The 27,822-nt window shown below is 38.6% G+C and overlaps 1 protein-coding gene across 1 annotated transcript; it reads right to left on the minus strand.

The window, feature by feature from the left end:
• Positions 1 to 1,391: 1,391 nt before the first annotated feature.
• aldh1a2 (aldehyde dehydrogenase 1 family, member A2) lies at positions 1,392 to 26,821 on the minus strand. The gene is made up of 13 exons (XM_077228579.1): positions 26,514 to 26,821; positions 16,231 to 16,335; positions 15,444 to 15,584; positions 13,806 to 13,935; positions 11,572 to 11,633; positions 10,039 to 10,167; positions 9,540 to 9,653; positions 4,977 to 5,079; positions 4,131 to 4,315; positions 2,975 to 3,139; positions 2,741 to 2,898; positions 2,354 to 2,428; positions 1,392 to 2,264 (listed from the first exon to the last, which is right to left on the minus strand). Exons 1-13 carry the CDS (start codon positions 26,628 to 26,630, stop codon positions 2,192 to 2,194), a joined length of 1,557 nt encoding a protein of 518 aa, XP_077084694.1. The 5' UTR covers positions 26,631 to 26,821; the 3' UTR covers positions 1,392 to 2,191.
• Between the last annotated feature and the right edge of the window lie 1,001 nt (positions 26,822 to 27,822).

Genomic DNA, 27,822 nt, shown 5'->3' on the forward strand with positions numbered 1-27,822 from the left:
CTAATGTTGCAATCTCATTTTATAACATCTGCATTTATAAATGTGACTTGCATTAGTTTTATGAACTATTTGGCAAAGTGTAGAAAATCCATAGATATTTAGAGAAGATGAATTGTATTGGAAACACATGCCAGAGCGTATTTAAGAGATAATACACAAATGTTTAATTCATCCTCTAGTTCAGTAGATGGGAAGGTTATATGGATCTTTTTGACCATAAATCCTCTAAAAGAGCATAGGCTAATGATCAGTGAATGATACTTATCAGACTCCATAAGTACCTCATCTAATGAATGTATGTCTCTGAGGAGTGATATTGGAATTCTGATCATGATGGATACCATTTAACCTTGGGCAGAGTCCAAGATGGTTGAAATCCAGATCCCAAAGGCACAGTGATCATTCTCACATTGAAAAAAAGAGATACATTTGTAAGGCTGTGAGAAAGTTAATATTCATTTGAATTCACTATGTACTATCAGGGTCATAAAAACGAAAATACACCCTTAAGAATCACACATAAAGTCTGTAATAACTCTATTTATTGATTTATCATGTTTTCCTTACTAAAGAGCAGCGGTTTTACACTACTGCCATGTAGAAATATTGGTGTGAACTTGGTACACTGTAATCATATGAGACTCCAGAGAATTATAAATACTATTCGACAGACTCCTAAGGAGGGAAGGGTCGATGACACCATTGTGCAACAACGTCAAATGGATTAAACAATCCTTGTAAGGCCTTTCGCCTGCAACCTTCCAACACTTTCCTGTGTTGATTGGTTCACACTTGATGAAAACATGCAACACTCTTTGAGGTGAAACAACCCACTTTTGTTCTTCAAACGTTGTCACACTAATTCATAAGGAAACAGTTCAGACTAATTTCCATGTGATCCACTATCTCTGTAGTGGTCTTTCTGTGGTCTAGTTCAAAGCTCTGTGCTGCCCTTTTCTGCTCTTCCAGATCTAGACCAGTACTGTGTAATGTAGCCAAGTTTTTTCATCATTTGGGTTGGTCTGACTAAAGATATCAGCAGATTGGTTGGGCTGCTGGGAAAATCCATTGTGACTTTGTTTCTTTGGGAATGCGACTTCTAATGTAGTAGCACTACTGGGTGCTTCTTTTATCTAGCACATACTGCTCATATCTAAAGAGCTCTTACCAAACAATCTCTGACTCAGACTGTTCTCACCCTGGTTGACATAAGTCTGAATACACATAGTCATCTGAAAAATGCAACATCCGAAGCAGAAATAACAAATCTTATAAAATGAAACTATTTTTGGACGGCTATGTTTTACCCATTGTCTTTTTTACCCATTGTCATCATATTCCAGACATAATTCTGTAACAAGACTGTTAGAAAATCACCTTCAAGAGAATTCTTTGAGTAAAACATTTTAATGAAGAAATTATCTCTATATCTTAACTTCTATATTCATAGTACATAATTCTTTAAACCTAACAATAAATGGGCATCAATGAGGAATTATTTGTCAAAAATACACACCACTGATTTTCTGCTTTCTTTTTTGAGGTAAATCATTTTTGTTTACATTGGTCAAGACATCGACAAAGTTATACATTGTAAAAACAATCAAACAATAAAATGAAAAAATGAAAAAATAAAACACATAAAGCAATTACACAAATTTTAGAATTAATACTCATTCAACGAAAACATCTTTTATCTGAGAGCTTCAGTGGTCTTAGTAAAAAACAAATTTCAAATATGCCTACTAGATTTCTACCCAGTGGAAAGGTAAGTTAATTATGAGGTTTGAGAATGACACCCTTCAGACCCCCTTTTAGCCAGTGTGTAAAAACACTTAACGTAGGAGACCATCAGAGAGAGCGGTCGCAGTCTGTTAGTTTCTGCACGCTGCTGGTGCAGTGGTCTAATGTGTAGCCCTCCTTCACCGGGACTCCGAGTGCTTTAGTATGGTTAGTGGAGGTGGCGAAGGGAGGTCACAGCTGGAATGGGTGTAGGCAGTTAGTGGTGGCGGTGGACGTGGGATGAAGATGAAGGGTAGGTCATGATAACAGCAGAACAGGTGCTCCAATGCAGAAGTGATGGATGGTTACTGTGTGTGGTATTTTACCACTATAGACAACCAAAGGATAATGGCTAGTGGTTAACCTCAGAGGAAGACTTCACGCTGCTAGGAACGTACATATTTGTGCTTTAAGAGTTCTTTCCTGACATCTTCATCGTAATGGTTTTCACCTCTGTGTACTCTTTCAGTCCGATCTCACCCCTGGAAAAAAGAGAACAACAGTGTCAGCGTAAACAAGGATGTATAGAAAACACAATTATTACGTTATATCTTTTTTTTAATCCACTTACAGTTCACGACCATTACCGGACATTTTGTATCCTCCAAAAGGACACTGGCATGTCAAGGCATTATAACAGTTAATCCTGTACAACAAAGACATTTCACAATCTTAGTGATTTCATGATATTACATTCCATTCTGTGAATTTATATTAAAAAAAAAAACTTCTGTGGTTAAAGATGCGATCACATTGACAGAATATTAGGGAAATGTTTCGCCCTCACAATCACATGGATTCCTATCTAAATAATTGGATTTGTCCCATAAAAATGTAGCAAACAAAAGGTAAATGTGACTGCACCTTAAGGCGTATAACCTAACAATATTAGGGACCAAAACAAGTGGATGGCATTTGTGTTGCTTTCCATTTTCTGGTGATATGATATAAATCTCACCACACAGTGCCGGCCTGCACAGCTGCAGAGACTGTCATGGCCTTGTTGAGGTCTCTGGTGAAGACTGCTGCTGCCAGACCATATTCTGTGTCGTTGGCTCTCTCGATCACTTCTTCAATCGTTTTAAACTTCATGATCTGCTGAACTGGCCCAAATATCTACAATAAAAGTGTATTATTATAATACATTGACATTCGAATTTAGATGTATTATTCTGAGATAAAGAAAGCTTACCTCCTCCTTGGCAATGCGCATGTGGTCCTGTACATCGGAGAAGACCGTGGGCTCCACAAAGAAGCCTTTAGAAGGAGGAGCTTTGCCGCCACACTCCAGTTTAGCTCCCTCAGTGATGCCGCTCTGAATCATCTCCAGTACACGTCTCTGCTGCTCCACACTCACCTGACACAGTCAAACAGAGATGATGAACTACTGAATCCGGTCTCTTTTTTTTACTGTGGTTATATGGAACTTTTGTAACAGACAACAAAAAACTTTTAAATAATAAATTGCTTAGATTATGCAGATAATATATATTTTGTCTTTTCTGATTATTAATGTTTCAATGTACAGCTTTTTGCTTAAATTCTGATGGAACTCTCAGATTTTGCAGTAATTTTCTAATTAATATGTATATATATATATATATATATATATATATATGTGGGGCTTGACATTAACTTTTTTTGCTCACCAGGATCTGTGATTAGTGGTTTTCCAAAGTTACTAGCCCCTCTGCATTTTCACTGGCCACAATTTTGACATCGATACCATGGGGAAAAACTGGCATATAGATATTTTTTATATTATCTCAGAATTTAGCAGCAGTTTATTATTGGGACTATTTACTATTGGGAGCGTTTCCGATATTTCCGTATCGATATGTATTGGAAAATCAATATTTTTGACAACACTACATTGCACTTAGATTATTATTTCAGATGGTTTTTTAAAAGACTACAATTGAAAAATGTGTATATTATATATAAAATTCAATCCACCAAAGTGGCTAGTTGGAGTAACTGTGTTACACACCACTGCTGAAATCCACCCGCATTTACCGGGTTGGCGGGTGTCAATGTCAAGCCCTGTATATTTATATGCACATATATATATATATATATATATATACAGCAAAAGTTTGGGATCAGTAAGACTTTTCATGTCTTATATTTTCAGGATTCTCAAAAGAACAGCATTTATTTTAACTACATATCTTTTAATATATAAATGCAGTTTAATGTCACTTTTGATCAATTTAATGAATCCTTGCTGAATAAAAGATTAATTTCTTTAAAAAAAAAAACACTGACCCGTTTGAACGGTGGTATATGATTTATATATGATGTATTTTCTATCTTTTTATTGTTTTAGGCACCTAATTGAGTCTTACCTGAGGTCCCTGCTCAGTGGTTGGGTCAAAGGGATTTCCCAGTGTCCTTCTCCGAGCTCTTTCAACACTCCTTCGCACAAACTCATCATAAATGGGCTCCTCCACAAAGATACGGGAACCAGCTGTGCAGCATTGACCATTGTTGAAGAAAACACCCTGATGGGCCTGTTCAACTGCCAACTCAACTGAAAGAGAGAGAAAGCACATTATTAAACATCTGCCCGTAATGGACTATACATGGTGCATTAGCATCATTAGTGAAAGGTGTGAAACTGGGATTATGTAGACAGTCAAAAAAAATTCTGTATTTCCTACATTTCAATAAGTCTTTCAAAGTAATTTTTTAACAGACTATAGTTTAAGCAGTTTCTCTCCTTGTTCTTCTGGTGTGTCTGCTGTTTATGCATACATACATGCGAGTATGTGCATCTGTGTGAGATAATGGACACCTGGGAAAAGGGTGGACTGGCAGTCTGTGGCTTTTGAAGGGTTAATGGAGCAGGCAGATTTACGGCTGTGGTGTGATTGGTCCGGACAGGGTCCATTCGGCTGATTTACGGGGGGCCTTGCTCACGGCTGCTGAAAACATTTAAAGCTCAAACTTACGCCGAGGTTTGGTGGGCTACTTGGCGATACTAAGGACCAGGAGTTTAGGAAGTGAGATAAGCTCATTTGCATGTATATGGGCCTTTCCGGAAAAAAAAAAATTCCCAGACGCAGCTCTAAAAGATCCATAAGGATCTTTGATGTGAAGTGACAGAGAAGGTCTCTGGGGTAGCACCTGTGCACAAACTGTTGCAGTGGGACAACAGGAGGGCGGCCGTAAAACAGTGTCTGAATACTTACAATCAGCATCTGCAAAAATGATGTTGGGACTCTTTCCCCCGAGCTCGAGCGTGACTCTCTTCAGATTGCTCTTTCCTGCTGCTTCTTGGATCAGCTTGCCTACCTGTGGAGAGAGAGGAGAGCCGTTTTAATCACTGGGACACCACAGAAGAGCTTTACTAAATCTCAACATCAGTGGGATGCTGTCATTAATAAATCCTGCTGGATGAGGAGGCTCCCTTTGACACGACATCCAGCTCCATTATCATGCCCCTGAGCTTCGGCTCACATCCTAAATATCTATTAGTGCTTAGGGTGACAGCCAAAGAATGGAATGTCCTGCACGCAACAGTATCTGTTGGTTAATTCGAGAACAGGAAAAGCTGACTGCAGGTTTGTGTAGGATGCTCAACGCTGTTTGGAGTCACAAAATAACAGTGAAACAAGACCTTTAAAATGCATTTATTGGCTTTGTTAGTGCATTAATGAAAACATATGTATGTGTGATTGTTGGTTTCTCCGAACTCAAGGAGCACATTTCTTTTTAACGGAAGTCTACTGCTTTATAATTCCATGTTGTTTGCAGCTCTTCTCTGAATCAATTCAAATCCAAAGTGAATTTCACACTTCTCTTCCCTTAAAGTTTCACATTAGCTGGACTGGCTCTTATCTTACATGCTGTTCAGGCCCTTGTAAGCACTGCAGACAACACACAGCTGCTGGCCGTGGCGTTGCTTCACATCTCAGAGAACATTATGCTCACATCAAACTATTCTCTTCCAACTGTGTGAGTGTGAGTGTGTGTGTGTGTGTGTGTGTGTGTGTGTGTGTGTGTGTGTGTGTGTGTGTGTGTGTGTGTGTGTGTGTGTGTGTGTGTGTGTGTGTGTGTGTGTGTGTGTGAGAGAGAGAAAGAAAGAGAGAGAGAGAGAGAGAGAGAGAGAGAGAGAGAGAGAGAGAGAGAGAGAGAGAGAGAGAGAGAGAGAAAGAAAGAAAGAGAAAGAAAGAAAGACCTTTTCAATCTTCACAGCCAGCTCAGCGCTTTAGAGGCTGGCAAGCAGCACTCTTAACCATAAACAAACATTTGTACATTTTTCCTTTCTGCAAAACATACTTACTGACAGTGAATATTTTCTCTATCTGTTTTCCATCAGATAGCGGAAAGAGAAGGGGAGAAGACGGAGGGAAAACAATCTTCCTTGGTTCCCTCTGACACTTTCGTTCAGTGGAAAAATGAACGAATGTCATACCTCTCACTGATACTATACATATGCGAGTGTTTTTGTCAGTTTTGGGGAAGCTACTTCAGTTTTTCAAGCTACAAGATAGTTGAAGTAGTTGAACTGTAGTAAAGCTATAGATAGCTAAACCAGATAACTACAGTAATGAGGAACAGCCTTAATTTGAAATAGAAATATAGTTGAATTGATGAATGAACATCAAACTTCGACTGATACATTTTCACAAAATTCAAATATAATATTCACTAAAGTATAATGTGACTGATTTAAAGTGAAGGAAAAAAATGATTTAAATTGCCATTTAGGAACTCAAATCAGCTCATTTACAAGAATCATCTGAACAAACTGATTCACTAGAATAAAATCAGACTTTCCAATGCCACATATAAGGGAGAGAATCACTTAGGACAAACTGATTCACTAGAAATGAATCAGACTTTTTAAAGTCACGTATAATAGAAAGAATAGCTTTGGATTATTCAATTAATTAGAATGAATCTGACTTTTCAATGCCACATTTGAGTGTGAGTGTGATTTCCTCAGCTCAGGCATAAAAAAAAGATGTAGTAATTGGTTGAACTGGTGTAACGCTAATCGCTTAAAAAAACTTGTTGCTTAAAAACCATTAAGTTACTACTGCTGCTTTGTTTAGTTAGTTACTCCTGTTTTGACCGCAGGTATGACCATTATTTTGTATATAATAATAATAATAATAAAACAATTTTAAAATGCGGTTCAATGTGCTTTTTGATTCATATAAAACATAAGAAATATAATGAAATATACTTCATTTAAGAAATGACACTGCACACTTCTCACAAAGGGGCTAGCCTCCACAAATAGCAGCAATGGGCTGGTCACAACACACCAGAATCCTTCACTCCCTCAGGGAGATGCTCCCCTGTCCCCCCACCCCACCCCTGGTCCAGTCCTCCCTTATACACAGACGGCTGAAGTGACTCAGAGTCTGTGTATGTACACACACACGCACAGCATGAGAGATCTCGGCTGCCTAATCAAGTCCAGATTAGATCGACAGCGACAGCCACAGCAGCAGTGCTGACGCGAGAAGAGGAACCAAGCCTTCACTTCGCTGCCACTGAAGAGGAAGGGTGGGAGGGTGGGGTGTATGGTGATGAGTTTCCCCTGATAGCCAGTTAGTGGAAGAGTGGATGAAGACGAGTGGGTTGGTACAGTTTTCACAGTGACGCAACACTCATTTGAGGATTTGTGTTGCCTTTTGTTTGTTTCTTTCCAAGTCTCAGTCATCACATTCTTGTTTTATCAATAACATCTTGATGTAAAAGAAAGAAATACTCATCGCAGTAATCAAAATAGCAAAGAACTGGGAAATGACTTAACTCTCATTTCCCACAAAATATAACATCTGTTGCATTCCGATAAGTGTTTTTCAAGGGTACGAGCTTAGGTTGTTTTATGTGGAAATAACACTTCTGTTTGTACTCCTATCAGTGACAGAAGTCTTGTGCTATGCACAGACCCATAAACACCATTCTCTGTTTCTTTAACGATGAAGATAAACACAAGCTATATTTACACTACTGAATACTGTTCAATGGAGTTTTTTATATTTTTGAAAGAAGGTTCTTAGTCTCACCTAGCCTGCATTTATTTGTTAAAAAAAATACAATAAAACACTAATATTGTGAAATATTATCTATTTTAAAATGTAATTTATTCCTGTGATGGTAAAGCTGAATTTTCAGCATCATTACTCCAGTCTTCAGTGTCACATTATCCTTCAGAAATCATTCTAATATGCTGATTTGGTGCTCAAGAAACATTTCTTATTATTATCAATGTTGAAAACAGTTGTGCTGCTTAATAATTTTTTGGAAACTGATACTTTTTTCAGGATTCTTTGATTAATAGAATGTTCAAAGAACAGCATTTATTCTAAATAGATTTATTTTTTGTAACATTATAAATGTATTTACAGTTACTTTTGATCAATTTAATGCATCCTTGCTGAAAAAACGTATTAATTCTTTGAAAAAAACACTGACCGAACTGACTGAACTTTTGAAAAGTAGTGTACATGCACTTGCAACAGACGTTATCCTCGTTCATTGAACAACAAGTGATATCACCACTGTAATAATTTGCAACGCAAATATTCATATATACTAGGAGAGATTGATGAAGACTGTAGCTCCACTATGCAAAAACCCTGCTGTAACTCAATTATAACTGGGCATGTAAACAAACTAACTTTTCCGGTCAAGCTTTAGCTCTATCTACTCTAAACATCACCAAATTTACTTCAATTAATAACAAAACACATGCTACATGTATAGGAACAGATCAAAACATACACTGAAATATTTCGATTTATGAGATGCTCTAATTGAATAAAGGGCTTAAGGGTTCTTACCAGCAAGGCAAGTGTAGCTAGAAATAATCACTGTTTAAAATATGCTGTCACAGCAGAGTTATGTCGCTGTCAGTGAGGCCTATTTTCAAGCAGTAAATTCTCTGTGCCTAACATGGTGCCTATTTTCAGTCCCTGGCTTTCTATTAAATTTATACAGTTGGCTTCAAAGAGTCATTCTTCCTCTAAGGGGCCACAATGTAACTGTCTGATGCATAGAGCTCAATTGAAAGGGTAGTCATTATACAGTATGTACAGGACACTTATAAAGTGTAAATTAACTCTGCATTAACCGTACATGTCAAGTAGGGGGCCTGGTGTTCATTTCTTGTTTCTGTTCTGTGCTTATGACAGACCAACTGTGGATTAACATCTCACTCCCACATCCGCCTAAAACCTGTTTATTCGAAATGATTTTAGAAAGCCAGGTGGTCCGCTAAGCATTGCTTGTTGTGAGAGCATGTGTAGTATGAGATCAGAGAGTCCCCCTATAAACGCAACTTCCTCAGACTTCTCATTATAGTCACCAGCAGTATAAACACACTAAGCCTTCAAAATTGTACCTTTAAGGGTACAACAGCTTGTCACTGGGGCAGTATGAGTGGGCTAAATGGACAACTTTGTACTTCATCTTTGTTCATAAAAGGTGCATATCAGTACCTAATAATATGTACTCTTGGTACTACTATGAACCTTTTTAGGGTTAAATAAGGTGCAAGGTGCAAGGCAAACTACTCAAGATTTTGCTTTGGTATAATATTCGGGACAATTAGGGCCGGATTCGGGATTCGGGACAACAGCTTAGATTTCGGGACTGTTCCGAATGTTTCGGGACGTCTGGTCACCCTAGTCCACATTCAAGAGCGCCATTTGGGACAGGGCCGATGTCACACTGGCGTAAAAGAGCGTGATGGAAGAGGGAGTGATTCTTCCATTGTCTGATAGGAAAATTACCTCAGTCGATCCTGTGAACGCCACTTTGTCTATGCCCATGTGTGAAGCGATCGCGGCTCCCGCGGTTGGCCCGTAGCCTGGCAAAATATTGACGACTCCTGGTGGAAACCCAGCCTGTGAAAACAGTATGAGAGGAAAAAGCTTTAGACGAGAGCTGAGCCAAGAACACCACAGGCCGTGGAGGGGCAATCCAGACCCACCCCAACCTCCCTACAGGCCCTGTGAAAGAGAGGATGGACAGAACATCAAAAGGAAGAGGAGAAAGTAGGCCTTATAATCCCAGAGAAAAGGAGAGGCAGAACAACAAAGGTCTGGGTGTAGTGGGGAACGAATGATGAAATATCACTCATTTACATGAATGTGTATTGATATTACTTTTGTATCACTTTGATCATTTTACAGCTTTATTATGGATGTGATGTGGTCAGAATAGATTGACAGATGTCGTAATGTTTTATCTCTTAATTCAAAACATTGTTGTAAAATGACTTTGCTGTACCTCTTTGATCAGAGCACCGATGTAGAGGCAGGTGAGAGGGGTCTGCTCAGCAGGTTTCAGGATAACAGTGTTCCCGCAGCTCAGCGCTGGCCCCAATTTCCATGCTGTCATCACCAGGGGGAAGTTCCACTGTACAGACATAGGTCAGGAACTTACTGTGGGAGCTCGTTCAGACAACCACATATCTTTGGTTCTTCAGACCATAACTACTTCACTAATGATTTCAGACTCCTGCACACTCATTTGGAAACCAAATGTTTCTAATACAGTTTCACAACTTCTGTATCAATTCAGCCTTGCCTTAACTTTTTGCCTGTCATTCTCCAACAATGCTCAATGAACTGCTAGACGGACCAGATTTTAATATTTAGGGCCAGATTTACTAACAGCTTGTGCCAGCTCAAACCCTCTTTTGGTGTTAAAAAACTACTGTCAAAATTTACTATCGACAGGCAGTGATGAATTAGCGCTGAAAAGGTGTGGACGGTTATTTTTGCGGCTGACCTTATTGCATATGCATTTGTAGGAGTTTCCCTTTTAGACGCAAAATTTATGGAGTATTTAGTATTTAAATGAATCATGCAAGGTGATTTATTAAGGTTTGCGTTGGTCAGTTACAGGTATTTGCGCCATTATTTACTGCCTCAAAAAAGCATGTCTTCAAACAAATGCTAATTTGTGGTTCTCTAGGTAGATTTTGTTGGTCATTATGGAAATGATCCGGCTGCGTCTATGGTCTTTCATTAACACGTCGTCAGTAGCTCACGCGCAGAACTTTCCACTCCAAACAGTGCTTTTTTTTAATTGCGCTCTCACACTAATTTGCCCTGTTTAGTAAATCTGTGCCCGGTTGCATAAAGCACCTCAAGTGTAATTTTCCCTTAAGTCACTGTCCTTCAAGTATACCTCCCACTCAGCCCTGCCTTTCTATTTCCTTATTTCTCAGTTAGTTCCTTTTTCTTTCTTTTTCTACCTTACTAGCACTGTCCATGACCTCCTTTTGCCAGTCTATTTGTAGCCAATCATATAGTGGCTTTTAAGAACACTTTCAGTGACCTGTGAAATATATTTTAAAGTCACGATTTAACGGAAATAGCGACAGATCTTATCTTCTGTATTATGATATACATCCAAGTGAAATTACAGAGGTAAAAAATGTAGGGTATGGACTTGTTGTAACAATCAGTTGTTAATTGGATGGAGACAGATCTGAAAGCAAGCTTGCAGGTGATTGTAAATAAAGTGGAAGGTTTTAAGTGAGCTAAAAGATTGTAGTACATCACCAGAGAGAAGTCTGTCCTTTCACCGAATGATCGAAATTCACTTTTTTAATTAAAAAATACAAGGTCCAAAAAAATATGCATAGATGCATCATTCACAATAAGAAGAAACTAAACCACTATACCCAAACCTCAACAAACCTGTCATCCCATACTAAGGTGTTCAACTAACTCCCATTAAGAACTGTGGAAATGGCAGACTTTTCAAGCAAAATTTATTAAGGAAAACCAAAAATAGGGCCAAAAAACTCACAGGAATGATCTGTCCACACACTCCGATGGGCTCATGCCTGGTGAGTGTGAAATATTCCCCATCTGTGTGACAGAAAGAACAAAAGGAAACAGAATATTAGTCAGCATGGGATAAAATGGTGTCAAAAACACTTAATACTTATGCTTGGACAATAAATCAAGACTGCTGAAATGAAATTGAAATGTGAAAATAAATTACATTTGATCAGTGGTGTCAGAGCAGCAGATACAGTAGGAAAGATCATATTAGCTGGCATTTTTACTAACAGTAGACTAAAGTTTTCAGTCAAAAGAGCTTTAGATAATACGACCGCAAAAGACCCTGTTTTTGTCTTATGGCAACATGGAAAAGAGAGCAATCACGCCATCCCTCGCTGTGGAAACATGCAGTTGGCGGAACGCATCTGGATGAGAGGCATGCCAGCGATTCATCTCACTTGGTGGCCAGATAAGAGAAGGCCAAAAACACACATTCTATTTGTTTGTGCAGTAATTATATTACGGATGAGATTGGAAATGAAATAAAGCAAATCATTGAGTTCCCACTATGCAAGTTTCGTTTAGCAACACAACAAAGGCCCAGCGCTGAGCTCCAGTGCTGACAGGGGGATTTACAGTTCTTTCCCCCTTCATTCTTCATTTTTATTTCTCCTGCTGTGAAATCGTATCATAACAGCATGCAGCAGCATGTGTAAGATGAGAGAGTGAATATGACGGAGACATTATCAAATACAAGATTGACTGGATTGTGTGCTTTATATACCGTATAGGACAGTACATGCGCAAATATTAGTGCGCGAGCCAATCAGAAAGCGGTGGCGACAGACAGTGTTGGAATGCACAATAATTACACAGATGCCCGACGGCGGACACCTCTCTTGCTTACCTAACCCATGTGGCCCATGTGACAGGGGGGCCCTGAAGGCCGGCTCCACAATCTACCCCGTGCACACGAACACACACACACACATACTTGCACACTAATGGCTGCACCGTGACATCAGAGTTGCAAGTCTGCTGCTGTCCCGTAGTCTCCAGGCTCCCTGCCGCGTTCCTTTCAAACAACTAAATTAGCCAGAACAGACCCCCAGTGCCCCCCCGTGGCCCGTAGTGCCCCTCGGCCCCGTAGCTGTCACTGTGCTCCACCGATGGCAGCGCTCCACAGGAGGGCGGCCATTAGCACTCAGATTTATAACTGTTACGGGACCTCGTCTGTTTACCCTCAGTGCACCTCCATAACCCCAAAACATCTCCTGCAGGCCTCAGAGAAAACACAGCTCTACCTCAGCTTAAAGCTGCGCTCTCTCTGCTCAAGGTCAAACTTCCTAAAATGTATAGGATGTGCCTACACCTAAAGGTCTGGGTTGCATTCCCACAATGACAGTTTCCAGTGCAGCGCATCTGTATCCTCCATGCTCTCCGAAATGTCTGCCTCTGCGTTGTTGTGCTTTCATAATCATACAGTTTATAAGTAACATTATACGATTTTTTAAAAATGTTTTATGCTCAATAGGGCTGCAATTATTTGATCAAAAATACAGTAAAAACTGTAATATTGTGAAATATTATTAAAATGTTAGATATTTAATTTAATTTTAACATATTTAAAAATGCAATTTATTCCAGTGTTGGCAAAGCAGATTTTTTCCTCCAGTCTTCAGAGCCACATGATCCTTCAGAAATCATTCTAATGCTGATTTGGTGCTCAAAAAATATTTCTTATCATCACAGTTGAAAACAGCTTTGCCGCTCAATGTTTTTGTGGAAACTGTGATACATTTTTAAAGCATTTATTTAAAATTGAAATTCATTTCTTTCAAGAAATATCTTACTTAACCCAAACTTTTGAATGTTCAAATACATTAAAAGAAATATATACATATATGTGTGTAAAATTTATTTTAAATATTTTAGTGATATGGAAATATTATGGATAATATTTAGTATGTTTGGAAATCCAAAATAAAGTGTAAAATAATGACAATATTTATATTTTCTATGTTCCACCCTTCAATGCATCCAAACAAAAAGTGCTCTAGCGGCCCACTGCATTTGTTAAATCCTTATTTCTGTTTGTGAGCACCGGTTTACAGTGAGGTGAAACTTTGTGTCCTGGCAAACTTGGTTACTGAAATGCTGAAAAACTAAGCTGAAACATAGTCTGTGAATATGTAAACAGACTAATTTACATGCTGTCTAATTCAAAGTTTTATGACAGGATGAGCGTTAGCTTACCAGTCGGAATCGTGGAACCGTGGATCTTATCTGCCCATCCAGCGAAATATCGAAGCGTTTTAATGGTTCCCTGAAGGTCCACAAAGAAGGAGGGGAGGAAAGGTTTCCCGCTGTCCAGAGACTCCAGGGTCTGGAAGGAGAGAAGCCAGATGAGAGTGTGGGCGTGTGATGAAAAATCACTCATAGGAATTAAACCTGACACCCCCCATGCTGCATTCAGACTAAGCATATCTAAAGCACACACTTACATCTTCTCCCCTAGGAAAACATGATATTCATAAAGCCATCACCAGAGACCTGACATTGTTATCTCTGTCGCCCAGCCATGATTTCTAATCGACGTGGGATTAGATTGATATAAAGAGTGATCATAACCACATGGACATCGCATTCTTCTTTCAAAACAATTCACTCTGACATTTGTTCAAAGCTGGATGGAGAAAATCTGTTGTTTCAGTTAATTTAAGATGATGTCTAAACTGTAACATGAAAGAGATTTATTCAAAATGGCCACAGCGTGCTCTAGAAAGCTGCACGCACAAAGACAAACATAGCACTTTTGTTTCTGAATCTGTCTCTTCAGACACAAATCCGTGAGTGGGAAGTAAAAGCAGATGTCCACGGCGTAAGAACGCCGGAGATAAAAGCACGTCACGGCACAGAACAATACCTCTCTTTTACGTTTCGTTCCAAACCTAAGTGATCGTTAGCACCCAAAGGTCATGTGTCCCAACTCTGTGTTGTAATCATCATGGGTTTCAGACATTTGCCGAGCAAATCAAAATTGTTTGAAAAACAGCAACTCCTACAGCTCCTGCCATGAAGCTTCAATAAGCTCGAGGCAGACAGACAGGTCCACTCATTAGACACTTGCTTATTGTTGTGAGTGTCTTTGTCTGCTCAGATGGCTCTGTCCTGTTAAATCTGATTCTTACTCACCGAAAACTGGAACTGACTAGAAGGAGACATGGTTTAGGCTGCCCAGAGAACCATTGGTTCGTGAGTGAAGGTGATAAATATGAGGGAGTCAAGACCGATGTTACAATAGACCATGGGTCAGGCATTTTGGTTCTAGTTGAGCTGAACTTTTGGAATCAATTATCATATATATATATATATTTGTCTACCTGATGGAGGGGGTTAAAATAGGTTTACTGAGGAATAAAATGTATCTTTGTGACAGCTTGTAATATGTAAAGAGCAAAAATTTAAAAAAAATTGTCCCATGAGTTTACCAATCGAAAGGAAATAAATGTGGACTACCTGTTTTATGACCAATGACACAGACACTGTTTGTTTTCAGTTGTCTATGGCCTTAATATTATTATTTAAACGTTATTGAAAAAAATATATTTACTATATATTAGCTATAATATCTTATGCCGTGGCTCTTTTTGAAAAATGCATTAACTAAAAATCTAAGAATGGCTCTTTGGTCAAAAAGCTTCCTCACCCCTGACCTAGACAAATAAATGCTGTAAAAGTACTTCATGATACCTAATGCATTACAGTAACTAATGTTAACCAATTTAACCTAATTGTAAGACTTACTGAATAGGCCTATATAGTATTTTAAAGATATATTTGGTTTGAGGGTTAATATTTGGGTCTGGCAAGAGTGTTGGACAGAGTACTCACAGCAAGGTAGGCACTGTCTCTTTCCACTAGGTCAGCTAGTTTGAACAACAGCTTCCCACGTTCAGATGCATCCATCTTCCTCCATACTGAACCCAGAGAGAAGGCTGAACGCGCAGCCTGCACCGCCTTGTCCACATCAGCCTAAAGGAACAGCAAAGAGAGGGGACCAGACAGAGAGAGAGAAAGATAGAAACAAGAGGGAGAGAGAGCGAGTAGAGAGCACTTAATGATATAACCTTATCTTGTAAACAGGTATTTGTCCACCTCTGGGACAAATGAAATCCATTCATTCCGGATGAGTCTCAATGACTTCCCCAGTTGCACGTTCAGGGGGTCTCTGTTTCCTGTATCCATTCTAGTTTTCCACACTTTCTGCCTGATTTACAGAGAGGAACTGCGGCCTCTGGCTTGCTTAACCACATTAGACTGAACTACAGCCTCCTCTCTCCCTCTCTTGCTGGATGCTTATTCATGCTGAGTGAAGGCTGAAAGTGAGAAGCACAATAGCGGTGCTGGATGACTAAATGTCGTCCAGCAGAGCAATTGTGCCAAACCTGTTTCTGGCAACGGTTTGACCAATTACCAAATACACACTTTGCTGACAAACACTAGCATGCTAAGAAAGCGCGCACACACACACACTCACACACACACACTCACACACACACACACACACACACACACACACACACACACACACACACACACACACACACACACACACAACCACACACACACACACACACACACACACACACACACACACACACACACAAACAACACACACCTTATCTGCTTCCTGGATGTCACAGATTTTCTCCCCTGTAGCTGGGTTGTATGTGGTGAAGACCTTACCGCTCACAGAATCTTGCCATTCGTTATTAATAAAAATCTACAGGGAGAGAAGAGAAAGATACTGTTTAGTTTTCACAACAGTGAGGCCACTTTCAGGAGGAAGAGTGTCATAATACAGAGTAACTTAAAATCATTTGTGAACAGTAACAAAGCATTTTATAAATCGGGGTTATTACAGTTAAATTAAATTAAAAGCGTTTAAAAAAACATTTTAGTTTCTTGAAATCTGAGTAACTGAGTAAAAGAAATGTACCATTTAAAATAAAAAAACGTATTTTATTTAAACTAGTTACCAAGGCAGCATTTCTCATTTTCATTTAGTTTAAATTAATGTATTAAAATATTTAAAAATAAAATAAAAATATGATATATGAAATATGATACACATGTTAAAAACTAATAGAAATTTCAAAAAACACAATACCATTACAACACCAATTACCATTAAAAATACAAATAAAAAATCTTAATAAAAACTTTAAAAACTACTGTACACACACACACACACACACACACACACACACACACACACACACACACACACACACACACACACACACACACACACACACACACACACACACACACACACACACATCTTCAAAAAATATTGTCCCTCATTATTTCAAAATGAAGAAATCATAAACGAATTATTCTTTTATGATGAACCTATTAAATTTGTTCACAAATTGCACTAGTCGGAGCAAGTCTCCAGGTAACTCACTGAATTAGTCATGTCCCACTCAAAACATGCCAAGAATACAATCCTCAGAGGTTGAGAGCATAATTCTTTTGAATGATGGTGTTTGTAATGTTGTAATGATGGTTACTAATGTCATTATAATCTATATAAGCTCTATTTGCATGTCTAGTACCCCTCTCTCCTCAGATACAATATGTATTAAAAGCAGTAGGATGGAGCATATCAAATTGGTACATCGATCAGTAAGTATATTTACTTTTTTAACTGAAAAATACATACTTTTACTCATGTTCATGATTTGTGTATTCGTCCACCATTGCTTAAAATTGATGTAACAAACCAACACAACTGTTTGCAAGAGAATTAATAATTTTATTGCAGATAATATCAAACACCATGCATAAAATGTGCATCTTTAGAGTTTTATGAGGAGTTACAGTGAGTTATTTTAACTTCATGATGATGCACAGAATTAAAAGAAATTCTTTCTCCCCTCTGTGTGTTTCATGGTTGTGGTGTGAGAGGAATCTCTGGGAACCGTGTGCTATTGCAGGGCTGCCCAATATCACTCTCTTGGGAGTGATCCAGCAACCAGACAGAACGAGGTGGGGGAAAGGGGAAAGGAGAGATAAATCCCTATCAGACGTCTAACACACACAAATGCACACACAGATACAAGTGCATATACAGCATGCACACACAAACACAGAGATACACACAGACACGTTTCACAACATCACTGCTCGTTTACGAGATCATAAAACACGGGCCGCACTCTGGCTCTGGTGATGCGTTAAAAGAAGCGGCCCGTAAAACAACCGCATCAGATTCCAAAAGAGCGATTTTTCAAGCTCGATAAAGAAGAAAAGAAAAATACATTTTTCTTTACGCACACAAATTATTTTTAAAGGACACAACATACATAAAAGGCAAGTGTGCTTTCACAGTTCACACTGAAGACTTGTGCAAAAAGATTTTGCTTATGCTGTTGATTTCAACAAACCTGTGACAGATAAGGTGTTAAAGCGTCAGCTGGCTCTGAGTTCTACATGTACACGTTTACTCTTCCTGTCATCTACGTAGAGAAAGACGTCCGGTTCAAAGTGAACCGCGGCCCTGGGCCTCCTCAAACTCACCAAGATGTTTACTAATGTAAACTTACAGGTTTAAGTACAATTTAATTGGCTGTAAACCATGAGGCGTGTTTACTTTAGAACAGGTATAAAATGCCAGTTGACTTGGAGGCGGTTCGAGCAGCCTCAGTCACTCCCACTCTGTGTCTCCCCTAAAATTGGCATGAATAAATCACTCCTGGACAGGGTAGGTATCAGTCTGTACCATGCTGATTCCTCTCCGATACATTTACTTCAGACTCCTTTTTCTCTCCCACCCTCTCTCGCTCGCTCCTCACAGGCCTCTTGCATTAAGGGGGCCACTTTTAATCTGACTCTCATTTGGAGCACTTCATAAAAGTGTCAGTGGCCTCATCGAGCTGAGGGCCTGTTACAAAAACAGAGAGCCCCGTAGAGGAGCGAATTAGTTTTAAAATTTATAGAGGCCACTGTAGTGGAATGCCTTAAATCAGGGGCAGACTGTGACAGGCCAGTGGGCCGGGGAAGAATGCAGACGGTGGGTAGCTTTATGCTCTTCGTAACCCCACACTTATGGCACCCCGGAATGGAGGAGAGGGGAATGCTGGGTAAGCAGCGGACTGGGCCACCATCTAAATCACGACTAGAAAAAGGCGACCATTAGAGACCATTTGGCCCAGTCTTCCCTGAGCTCTGGGGGCTCTCGGACTTTTGTCTCTTCCCATTGAGAAAGTTGATAAAGAGCGACAGGCCGTTGCAGTAAATCAACTCTCAAGCTTTCTTTATACTTTGGCTTTGATTAAAGAAAAGGGATAAGAACGCAAGTGCAAAAGTGCAAAAATTCATATTGATCACCGCTTCTTTGCCGTAACCCTGCTGGAGGCTTCAGCTAGGCTGTAAAGAACTTGAGTAATTGTAATTCATTACTATACTTAAGCATTATTTCGGGGAATTCGCACTTTACTATTGAAATGGAATACGCAAAAGAGATGCTTTTTTACTTTTTATAAATGTCATTTTAACCTCTGAAGTAAAAATATTCAGTTTTCAAAGGTAAAAATGACTTAAGTTGTTTTTTTTATGTTTATTGTATTGAATGAACAAGTCAAATTACACTCAAATTATGCTAACTTTTACAGCCAATACAATTATTTCAGTGTGGACACAATTATGCTCCATTTTTGTCCTTGTGAAGTGACATTTCCTCAGTGACCACAAAACAGTCTTTAATAAATCTTTTTTTTTTAAACATAAAACATATCAATTATAGCATTGCTAAATATGGACAAACCTGACTCAAGTGTGAACATGGACAACGAGCAGTTGCAAACAATTGTATTCAACTATAATATCAGCTGCTGTTGAATTAAAAGTTAAACAATTCCAAGAGGTATCGGAATACTGGTTTCATTGGAAATTATTACTAAGTAAGTGAGCTTTATAATGTTTGAGCATCACTGCAATTGTGCAATATGCTTAGTTTAAAGCAATTTTTGTATCTTTTTATTTTCACTCATGCATGTTTTTTAACCGAGTAACATTTTGACCTATACTTTAACTTAAAATCTCATCCTTTTTAACCACTATCTTCATCGTGGCAAAGCTGAAATTACAGTAGAGGCAGAGTGCTGGAAGAAACTTTCAAACTAGAGTCTGAAAAACTAACTGCCAAGCTGTGACAACTAGATTTTGTTTACAACAGCAGGGGGCCAGAAAATGTATTGTCTTGTAAACAAAACAGCCACTTGATGCAGTACACAAACAGAAAGAGAAGCGCTGCCAGTTCATCCTACGCTTACATATTGTACTACAGGCCGTTATGAAAGCGGTTGAGATTTTACGTGCAGGCCACAGCACAAGACAGCTGCAAACATTTAGAATCACTCCATGTTTTTTTATTCAAGCTGTCAGTCTCACGGTGCTGACTGCGCTCGTCTGCAAAGCTAATTAGATGGCGAGATATGCAGTGCCTATCATAAACAGATTGTGGAAGAGCGACCCACAGCACACGATGACAGCATCACTAGGCTTATGCTCCTCATTGCTGAGATTTTTATCACCAGCAATACTCACACAGGAAAGAGGGTTATCGTCCACAAAAGCAGGAGGTCGACTTTGTTCCTCTGGGAGAGCTCGAGAAGAGCTCGAATGACTCTAACAGTTGTAGAACACTGATCCGTTTCTCATCTGCCCCGGCAAGCTCTCTGGAGGCTTCGCACAACTGCAGGAGGAAGCGGAGCAGGAACGGGGACGGAGGATGCCAAAGCTCACGCTACAGCCAGTGAAACATCTGTTTGGCCGCCAGCACCTTCTAATGGCTCAGACACATGAGGGATGTTTAATGGCAAACATTTCTTGGCCATTGTAAAAAAAAGATTCTTTTTTATATGTGCACTTTATCTTTGTTTTCATGGAACAGGCCGGGATTCCAGAGCCAGACGGATTCTAACAGGGCACCTGCAACCCGGGTCTCGGTCTGCACAGGAAGTTTCATATCCTTTCCAGAGCAGCTTACTTTCACTCTGGAACTATAGACACACTTCAAGATGTTGATAATTACTGATGTTACCCCTGCTGGAAAATCTAGCATAAACCAGCATGTATTCCATGTTGGTCCAACTGAGCTGGTGTAACTGGTGTAACTCCCGCTTCATATGCTTTGGACCAGCAAACTATCATCCAGTATCCCATGCTGGTTCCAGCACGCAATACATACCTTCAGGGACATAAGAAGGAGCTTAAAGGAGTAGTTCACTTTAAAATGAAAATTCTGTCAACATTTACTCACCCTCAAGTTGTTTCAAAGCTGTATGAATTTCTCCCTACTATGGAAGTCAATGGGGTCCATTAACTGTCTGATTACAGACATTCTTCAAAATATCTTCTTTTGTGTTCAGCAGAAGAAACAAATTCATACAGGTTTGAAACAACTTGAGGGTGAGTAAATGATGACAGAATTTTCATTTTTAAGTGAACTATTTATTTAAGACATGGGGCTGCTCTCGCTCTCTCTCTCTCTCATTTCTGTTTAACAGTGACACCACTACTATCAAGCTTAGCATTACATACTATATACTATAGCGTTACATATGTAAGCATAAAGTAAAACTTTACAATAATGTTCAATTTATTAACATTAGTTAATGTATTAGGTACCATTAATTAACAATCAACAATATTTTAGTATTTATTAATTTTGGTTAATAACATATACATGTAACATTTACATGTACATTTTTAAAATGTCTTAAAATTTAAATTAACAAATCTGAATTAACAATGAACAATAGCGTACTATATTTATTTCGTATAAATGTACTATATTTATTTAGTATATTAATTAATATTATGCATCAACATTTTTATTATACAACCAGGATTAATAAACTTGGATAGTGATTAACAAAATTGATATTTGTTTAGTTGTGATAACTAACATTAACCGTGTTAAAAGGATAGTTCACCAAAAAGTTTGTCATCGTTCATAAATATAAATGTCCTTCCAAACATCCAAACATAAATACATTTCTTTATTCTATGGAACACAAAAGAAGTTACTTTGAAGAATTTTGAAAACAGTTTGGGTTACCGTTAACTTCCATTGTATGGCCAAAAAAAAAAAAACCCAGACATTTCTCATTTCTTCTTTTATCCTCCACAGAAAAAAAGCAGACAGATTTGGACTAACATGAGGGTAATGACAGTAAAACTATCCATTTAACAAAACTAAACCATGTTGTAAAGTGTTACTGCTAAAGTTTCATAACTCTTTTAACAGGAAATAAATATCTTTTTAGCATTCTTGTGCTTAACTTTAAAGAAATTAACAAATGCATGATAAGAACATGCATGATATTGCTAATAATACAGAGACAAATCAAGCTTTTTGGTCCTGAGAAGGGAGAAAAACAGTCCAAAGGCCAAAGATAATCAATGAAGAAGATGTGAAGAAAAGATCAAGAGTAAGAAAGGGGGGAAATTATAAGTCAAAGCAAAAGAGGGTGTGTGAGAGAGAGTCCTCACTGTGCTGCTTACAATAAATCAAGCTTCTCAGTGTATGCTCTACTTTGGCTGCTGTTTGATGTGAAGAAATGGTGGGTTTTGAAGTGAAAAACTCCAGAGGTATGGGACAGACTCTCGTAAGTCAGGGCCACTGACCCTAACAGTGAGACACGGCCATATATTACACCCTGCTGGACAGCTTCTAGAGCAGAAAACCCCCCTGACTCCCATCTGTACTATCTCATGCACTGACGGATTGATGGGGCCTACCTCATTCACTCAAGCTGTCTCCCAGATTAGCTTACAAAAGTCCTCACTTCAGCGCACACTACTGTCCTGGCTGGACGCTTAAGCCCTTAAAATATAAAGACATGTCCAACAAATGGCTATCAAGTGTCTCTTTCTCCATGAAGCCATCGGTGTACACACACACACACACACACACACACACACACACACACACACACACACACACACACACACACACACACACACACACACACACACACACAGTGACCCCACTGGTCACTGACTTTTTATTGTGTGTTGACAAAAAATATCTTTATTTTTATCTTGAAAACCTTTTTTTGGAAAAACATTCTTATTTAATATCACTGATAAATACCACTAACTGAAACCACATTTAATACAAATATGCAATTATCAATTGCAGGCACAGGGGAAAGTGAGAGAGTAATAGTCTGTCTCCTGTTTCCTTTCTTCTTCCAGGTTTTAATCTCCAGAGTCTGCTTCACTTATGTGTTATAACTGAATGGTGTGAGCACATCATCACTTTGCCTGCTGGAATCCAACACCTCTCTTTCAAAAAGGCTCTTGGGTCCCAATCAATTAAACTGATACACACACCTATCAACATAACCTTTCCTTTCCTTTTCGCTCTTCCAACCAAAGAGAAAAAAAAGAAGAGAAAACATCAATAACCACCCATCACCAAAGACAAATTTATGGCTTCCTCAGTGCCATTATCAGCCCAGTGGCCCAGCAGACAGAGAGCGAGAGAGAGAGAGAGAGAGAGAGAGAGAGAGAGAGAGAGAGAGAGAGAGAGAGAGAGAGAGAGAGAGATAGAGATAGAGATAGAGAGAGAGAGAGAGAGAGAGAAAGAGAGAGAGAGAGAGAGAGAGAGATAGAGATAGAGATAGAGATAGAGATATAGAGAGAGAGAGAGAGAGAGAGAGAGAGAGAGAGAGAGAGAGAGAGAGAGAGAGAGAGAGGACTCCTTCAGCAGAACAGCTCTCCCGTGACCAGTCAAACATACGCTGTGTGGAGTGAGGAAGAGATTCTGTAAGACTGTAAAGTGTATCGAGCTCAGGTGTCTACACCAAACAGCAAGGCTTTGAAAAATATCTGTAAATGTTCAATGGCAGGCCAGAGGGAAGATAAGTTCCCTATCGGTGTGTTTAATCTCAAGTCTGTAACAAATACACACCGGTGCAAGTGTAGTGACTGTCACATAATGAGCACAAATGTAATTGGTGGGGTGAAAAGTTTACTGGGGAGCTCAAAGTCCAGGTTGTAGCAATTTTACAATACAAGAAAAAATCTTTTTTTTTTTTGTCCGTTTGAACGGAGGGGAAGAGGTTTTTAAAAAAAAAATGTATTCCCTTTATTTTCATTTTTATGAAGACAACTCACATGCACAATGTCACCAAATCAGTAACTATACAAGAGTACGACTAAATAAACTTTCTAAGCAGTACCATTGTACATGTTACATTGAGCTAGGTATACTTACACAAGAAACAATCTTAACTATTCAGGTTTTTGTATTTACCATGAGAAACTAAATAAAAACTGCAGCACTCTTTGTATTGTGTTAATCTTATGAATAAGACTTCCAATAAATGAAATAATTTAAATAAATGGTCACATCAAATACTAAAAAAAATAATTAAAAAAAAGTACTGTTAGGTACAATGTACTCATTATGTTCATGTTGTATTGCACAATTATATTGAGGTGGGGTACATGGGGATGTTTGGGACATGTTTGGAGGTATGGTTAGGTTTAAAGGGTGTAAGAGAAGGGAGAATAATGTAATTATAAATGTAAATACGTAAATTAATTATAGCTGTAATTACATGCTGGTATTTTTTAAATGTAAGTACAATGTAAAAAAACTTGTATAAGTTCACTTTATCAAATTATTAATGTAATTGTTAATACATAAGCCTAGTTAAATACACTTAATATAAAGTGAGACCAATAAAATTATTCTAAATAAAAATGCACAATATATTAATTATTATATTCTGTCTAACCTCATGCTCGCAAACAAACCAGTAATTGCTTTAAAATACGTTTTGTAATGCATTGCCTGACTGAAATATTTGCCAGTACCTCTCTCTGCTTGATAATAATTATTTTACTTTAAATGCCAGAACTGGATGTAATTCAGTACACAAGTGTACTGAATCGCATATTTACATAATTGGAATTTACATAAGTGGTTGACAGTGAGAGAGGAATGAGATGTTAAGTATGACCATTAAAGATTTCCATAACTCAGTGTCTCTGGCATAAAGCACTACCTATTAACAGTGCACAAAACACAACTTAATAAGTCTCCAGGGAGTTTCGCAAAAACGGTTTAACCTTGGACTTAAAAATAATAAAAAACTTAGCTCTGCACAGACAACATATTGATTGGGCACATTTGTTCTGTTACATCAGATCCTGTGCTGCGCTGCACCAGGCACAACAAAATCCAAATTGAGAGGGGGGTGGGAAGAGAGAGAGAGAGAGAGAGAGAGAGAGAGAGAGAGAGAGAGAGAGAGAGAGAGAGAGAGAGAGAGAGAGAGAGAGAGAGAGAGAGAGAGAGAGAGAGAGAGAGAGAGAGAGAGAGAGAGAGAGAGAGAGAGATAGAGATAGAGAGAGAGGGAGAGAGAGAGAGAGAGAGAGAGAGAGAGAGAGAGAGAGAGAGAGAGAGAGAGAGAGAGAGAGAGAGAGAGAGAGAGAGAGAGAGAGAGAGAGAGAGAGAGAGAGAGAGAGAGAGAGAGAGAGAGAGAGAGAGAGATGGATAAAGGGTGTGAAGGGATTTCACATCACCAATGCCCAAACTGAAACCCCAAACACACCCATATAAACCGGATAATTCAAATTCCTAAGGATGAATCCTTCTCACACTCCCATCTGCTTCTGAAAGAGGTCTGAAGAGAGAGCAGGACAAGGAGCAAGAGGCTGCAGGGTGTGTGTGTGTGTGTGTGTGTGTGTGTGTGTGTGTGTGTGTGTGTGTGTGTGTGTGTGTGTGTGTGTGTGTGTGTGTGTGTGTCACAGGTGTCTCCAGCTCTTGCTCTGGCTGAACTTTACTCTCATTACCACAGTAATAATTTGCCTGCACTACACTTTGACTTTATCCTCTCACCTCACAGCAATAAAAATTATTACACTCAAAATCGGCATATTTTAAGATGACCTAAGCAAACAAAAGAAGAGAGATTATATTTTATAACCATTTTATGGGATGATTCAGCACTTTGTCATTTTCAGGGAGGATTATATGGAATGACTACATCAAAATAACATATAGTAGGGTAGGCTACTGAAATTTTATTACATCTGGAAAAGGTCCAAAATTGTGCTGTCCAGTGTTTGTGCTTTAATCTTCTGGGTTGTATTCAGAGCACATGCATTTGATATAAGGGTCCTTAAACTTAGAAATTATACATGTTGCAAATATTGTCAATGAGGTTAGGTCAAAGTTACTGTGGTCACAGTAATGAACATTGTATTGTTTTTGTTGTTGTCCAGAACATAATGAAATTATGAATAATTTAGATGTATGCAGGGTAGGCTGATCTATAGACTGCACGAAAGTAGTTTGAGAGAGGCGGATCTCTAACGCGCACAGTAATGAAACTAAAGTCATAATGACAACCTGTTCGAGGCAAAACTTCTTAACTGGTTAAAATTAGATTATTAAATCTCAATGGACAGCCAACTGTCACTTTAAGCTATCACGATCGAGAAAACTTTATTGATTGATGCACCTCTAAGATAAAAAAAAACATATCTGGACTTTCACACACTATCCGATTCCGGACACGGGAAAAAATCGCTTATTAGATTAGAATAAAACAGGGAATCGTTATATTCATTACAAATAACACATAAGACTGCGTTCTTAAAAACTCCAAATAGCCAACCATAGCAAAAACCTTCTTCTTGTTACCAAAATCATGTATAAGCCTCCTAATTACCATCATGGACCGTAGGCTAGGCTACTACTTATGAATCGATTATCTGAAAAATGAATATGAGTCTGATATCAATGTTTGCAACAAGTTGCGATTCTTAACCAGTGATTTGTTTGCGCGCAGGCACAACAAATTCAACGTGCCTGATCTAACCGAAGTTTGCATTTACCGTTTTCTCAAAGTAGTTATAAAAAGTCTCACAGACCTTGGAGTACTTGATCTCAGGATTGGGTATCGGTGAGGGCACCAGATGCAGAGATGCCATGAGCGCAGCCGGGTCGTTCTTCACCTCTCCTGGCATTTCAACTTTACTGGAGGTCATTGCGTCTCTTGAAGATGCCGGGTGGGTTTTTTTCCTGCCGATTTGCGATTACTACTTTGGAATCCTTCCTGTGTTTATAACCAGGTGTCAGCCCTGGTCCATTTTTATTGGGCAGAGAATAGGGCCGTCCTCCTAATATAATTAAAATGGAGCATTTACATAAACTACTCTCTCTCCCTCTCTGACCATACGGAGTGAAAGATACCACCCACTCTCAAGACAACCCTATGGAGGAGTATAAGGATTTATCAGGAAGAAATTCAGCTGACAGACAGTAGTAAACTGCACTGTAAAAATGTTTAGTGTGGTAAAAATCTAAATGATTTGTCAAAATAGTCTATGATTTTATTATTTCTCTAACAGAACAACACAACTAGCCTAAATGTTAACAAAGACTAGTTTTCAAGGGGAATATTAAAGGTAAAAGAATTATAGTCTATTTAATAACACATTTATTTAGGCTAATATGACCGTATCCAAGCTTAAAATCTTATTTTAAGATGTTTTTCAATAAAAAATTTTTTTTTTTTTTTTTTTACAAATCATGATTATTTTTTTTCATCACCAAGTTTTCTTAAGGTTAAAAATAATACATTTTCCATGCGCTGCGTAAACGTTAGATATGAAACTCAGTCTGCTGGACTGAAATTCTACACTAGACCATTAATCGATTCTTCTTTTTAATCTTTTTAATATATGTATTTTGAAGACTTCTCTGACAGCTTGTTGAAATTAACAATAGGCTACAAGTAGGCTATTAAATAAAAGCTAGCCAATGTTTCTCTCCATTAGGGTTCTCAAACTGCCACATGAACAAACTGTTCTTTGACCAGGGCCGTTTACCCTTTTGATTCTCACAGATTCATATCTATCCCGTCGGAATGTTATTTATCAAGCGATCACAGGTTATTTCCTCGTCGACCCTCCTGCAGCGTCAGGACTCTGATAGCATTTACCTCAGACTGTCCAATAAACATTAAAGAGTAGTATCTAAAAGGGCTATTAACACTCTCGAAGAGTTTGTGGTTTAAAGGATTAGCCAACACAGACATTCACACTAACACTATGTAACTGCTGGATAAGGAAGCTCTTGAAAACACCGGATCACGACAAAAACATCTACGATTATGTCGCAGATAAATAAAACAAATAATCGCCTTCACACTTAGCCTACATGGTTTCTAGTCGAAGA

This window comes from Siphateles boraxobius, unplaced genomic scaffold (assembly GCF_051911475.1).
Source record: "Siphateles boraxobius isolate OS27281-9 unplaced genomic scaffold, OSU_SipBor_1 130, whole genome shotgun sequence".
NCBI classification, from domain to species: Eukaryota; Metazoa; Chordata; class Actinopteri; order Cypriniformes; family Leuciscidae; genus Siphateles; species Siphateles boraxobius.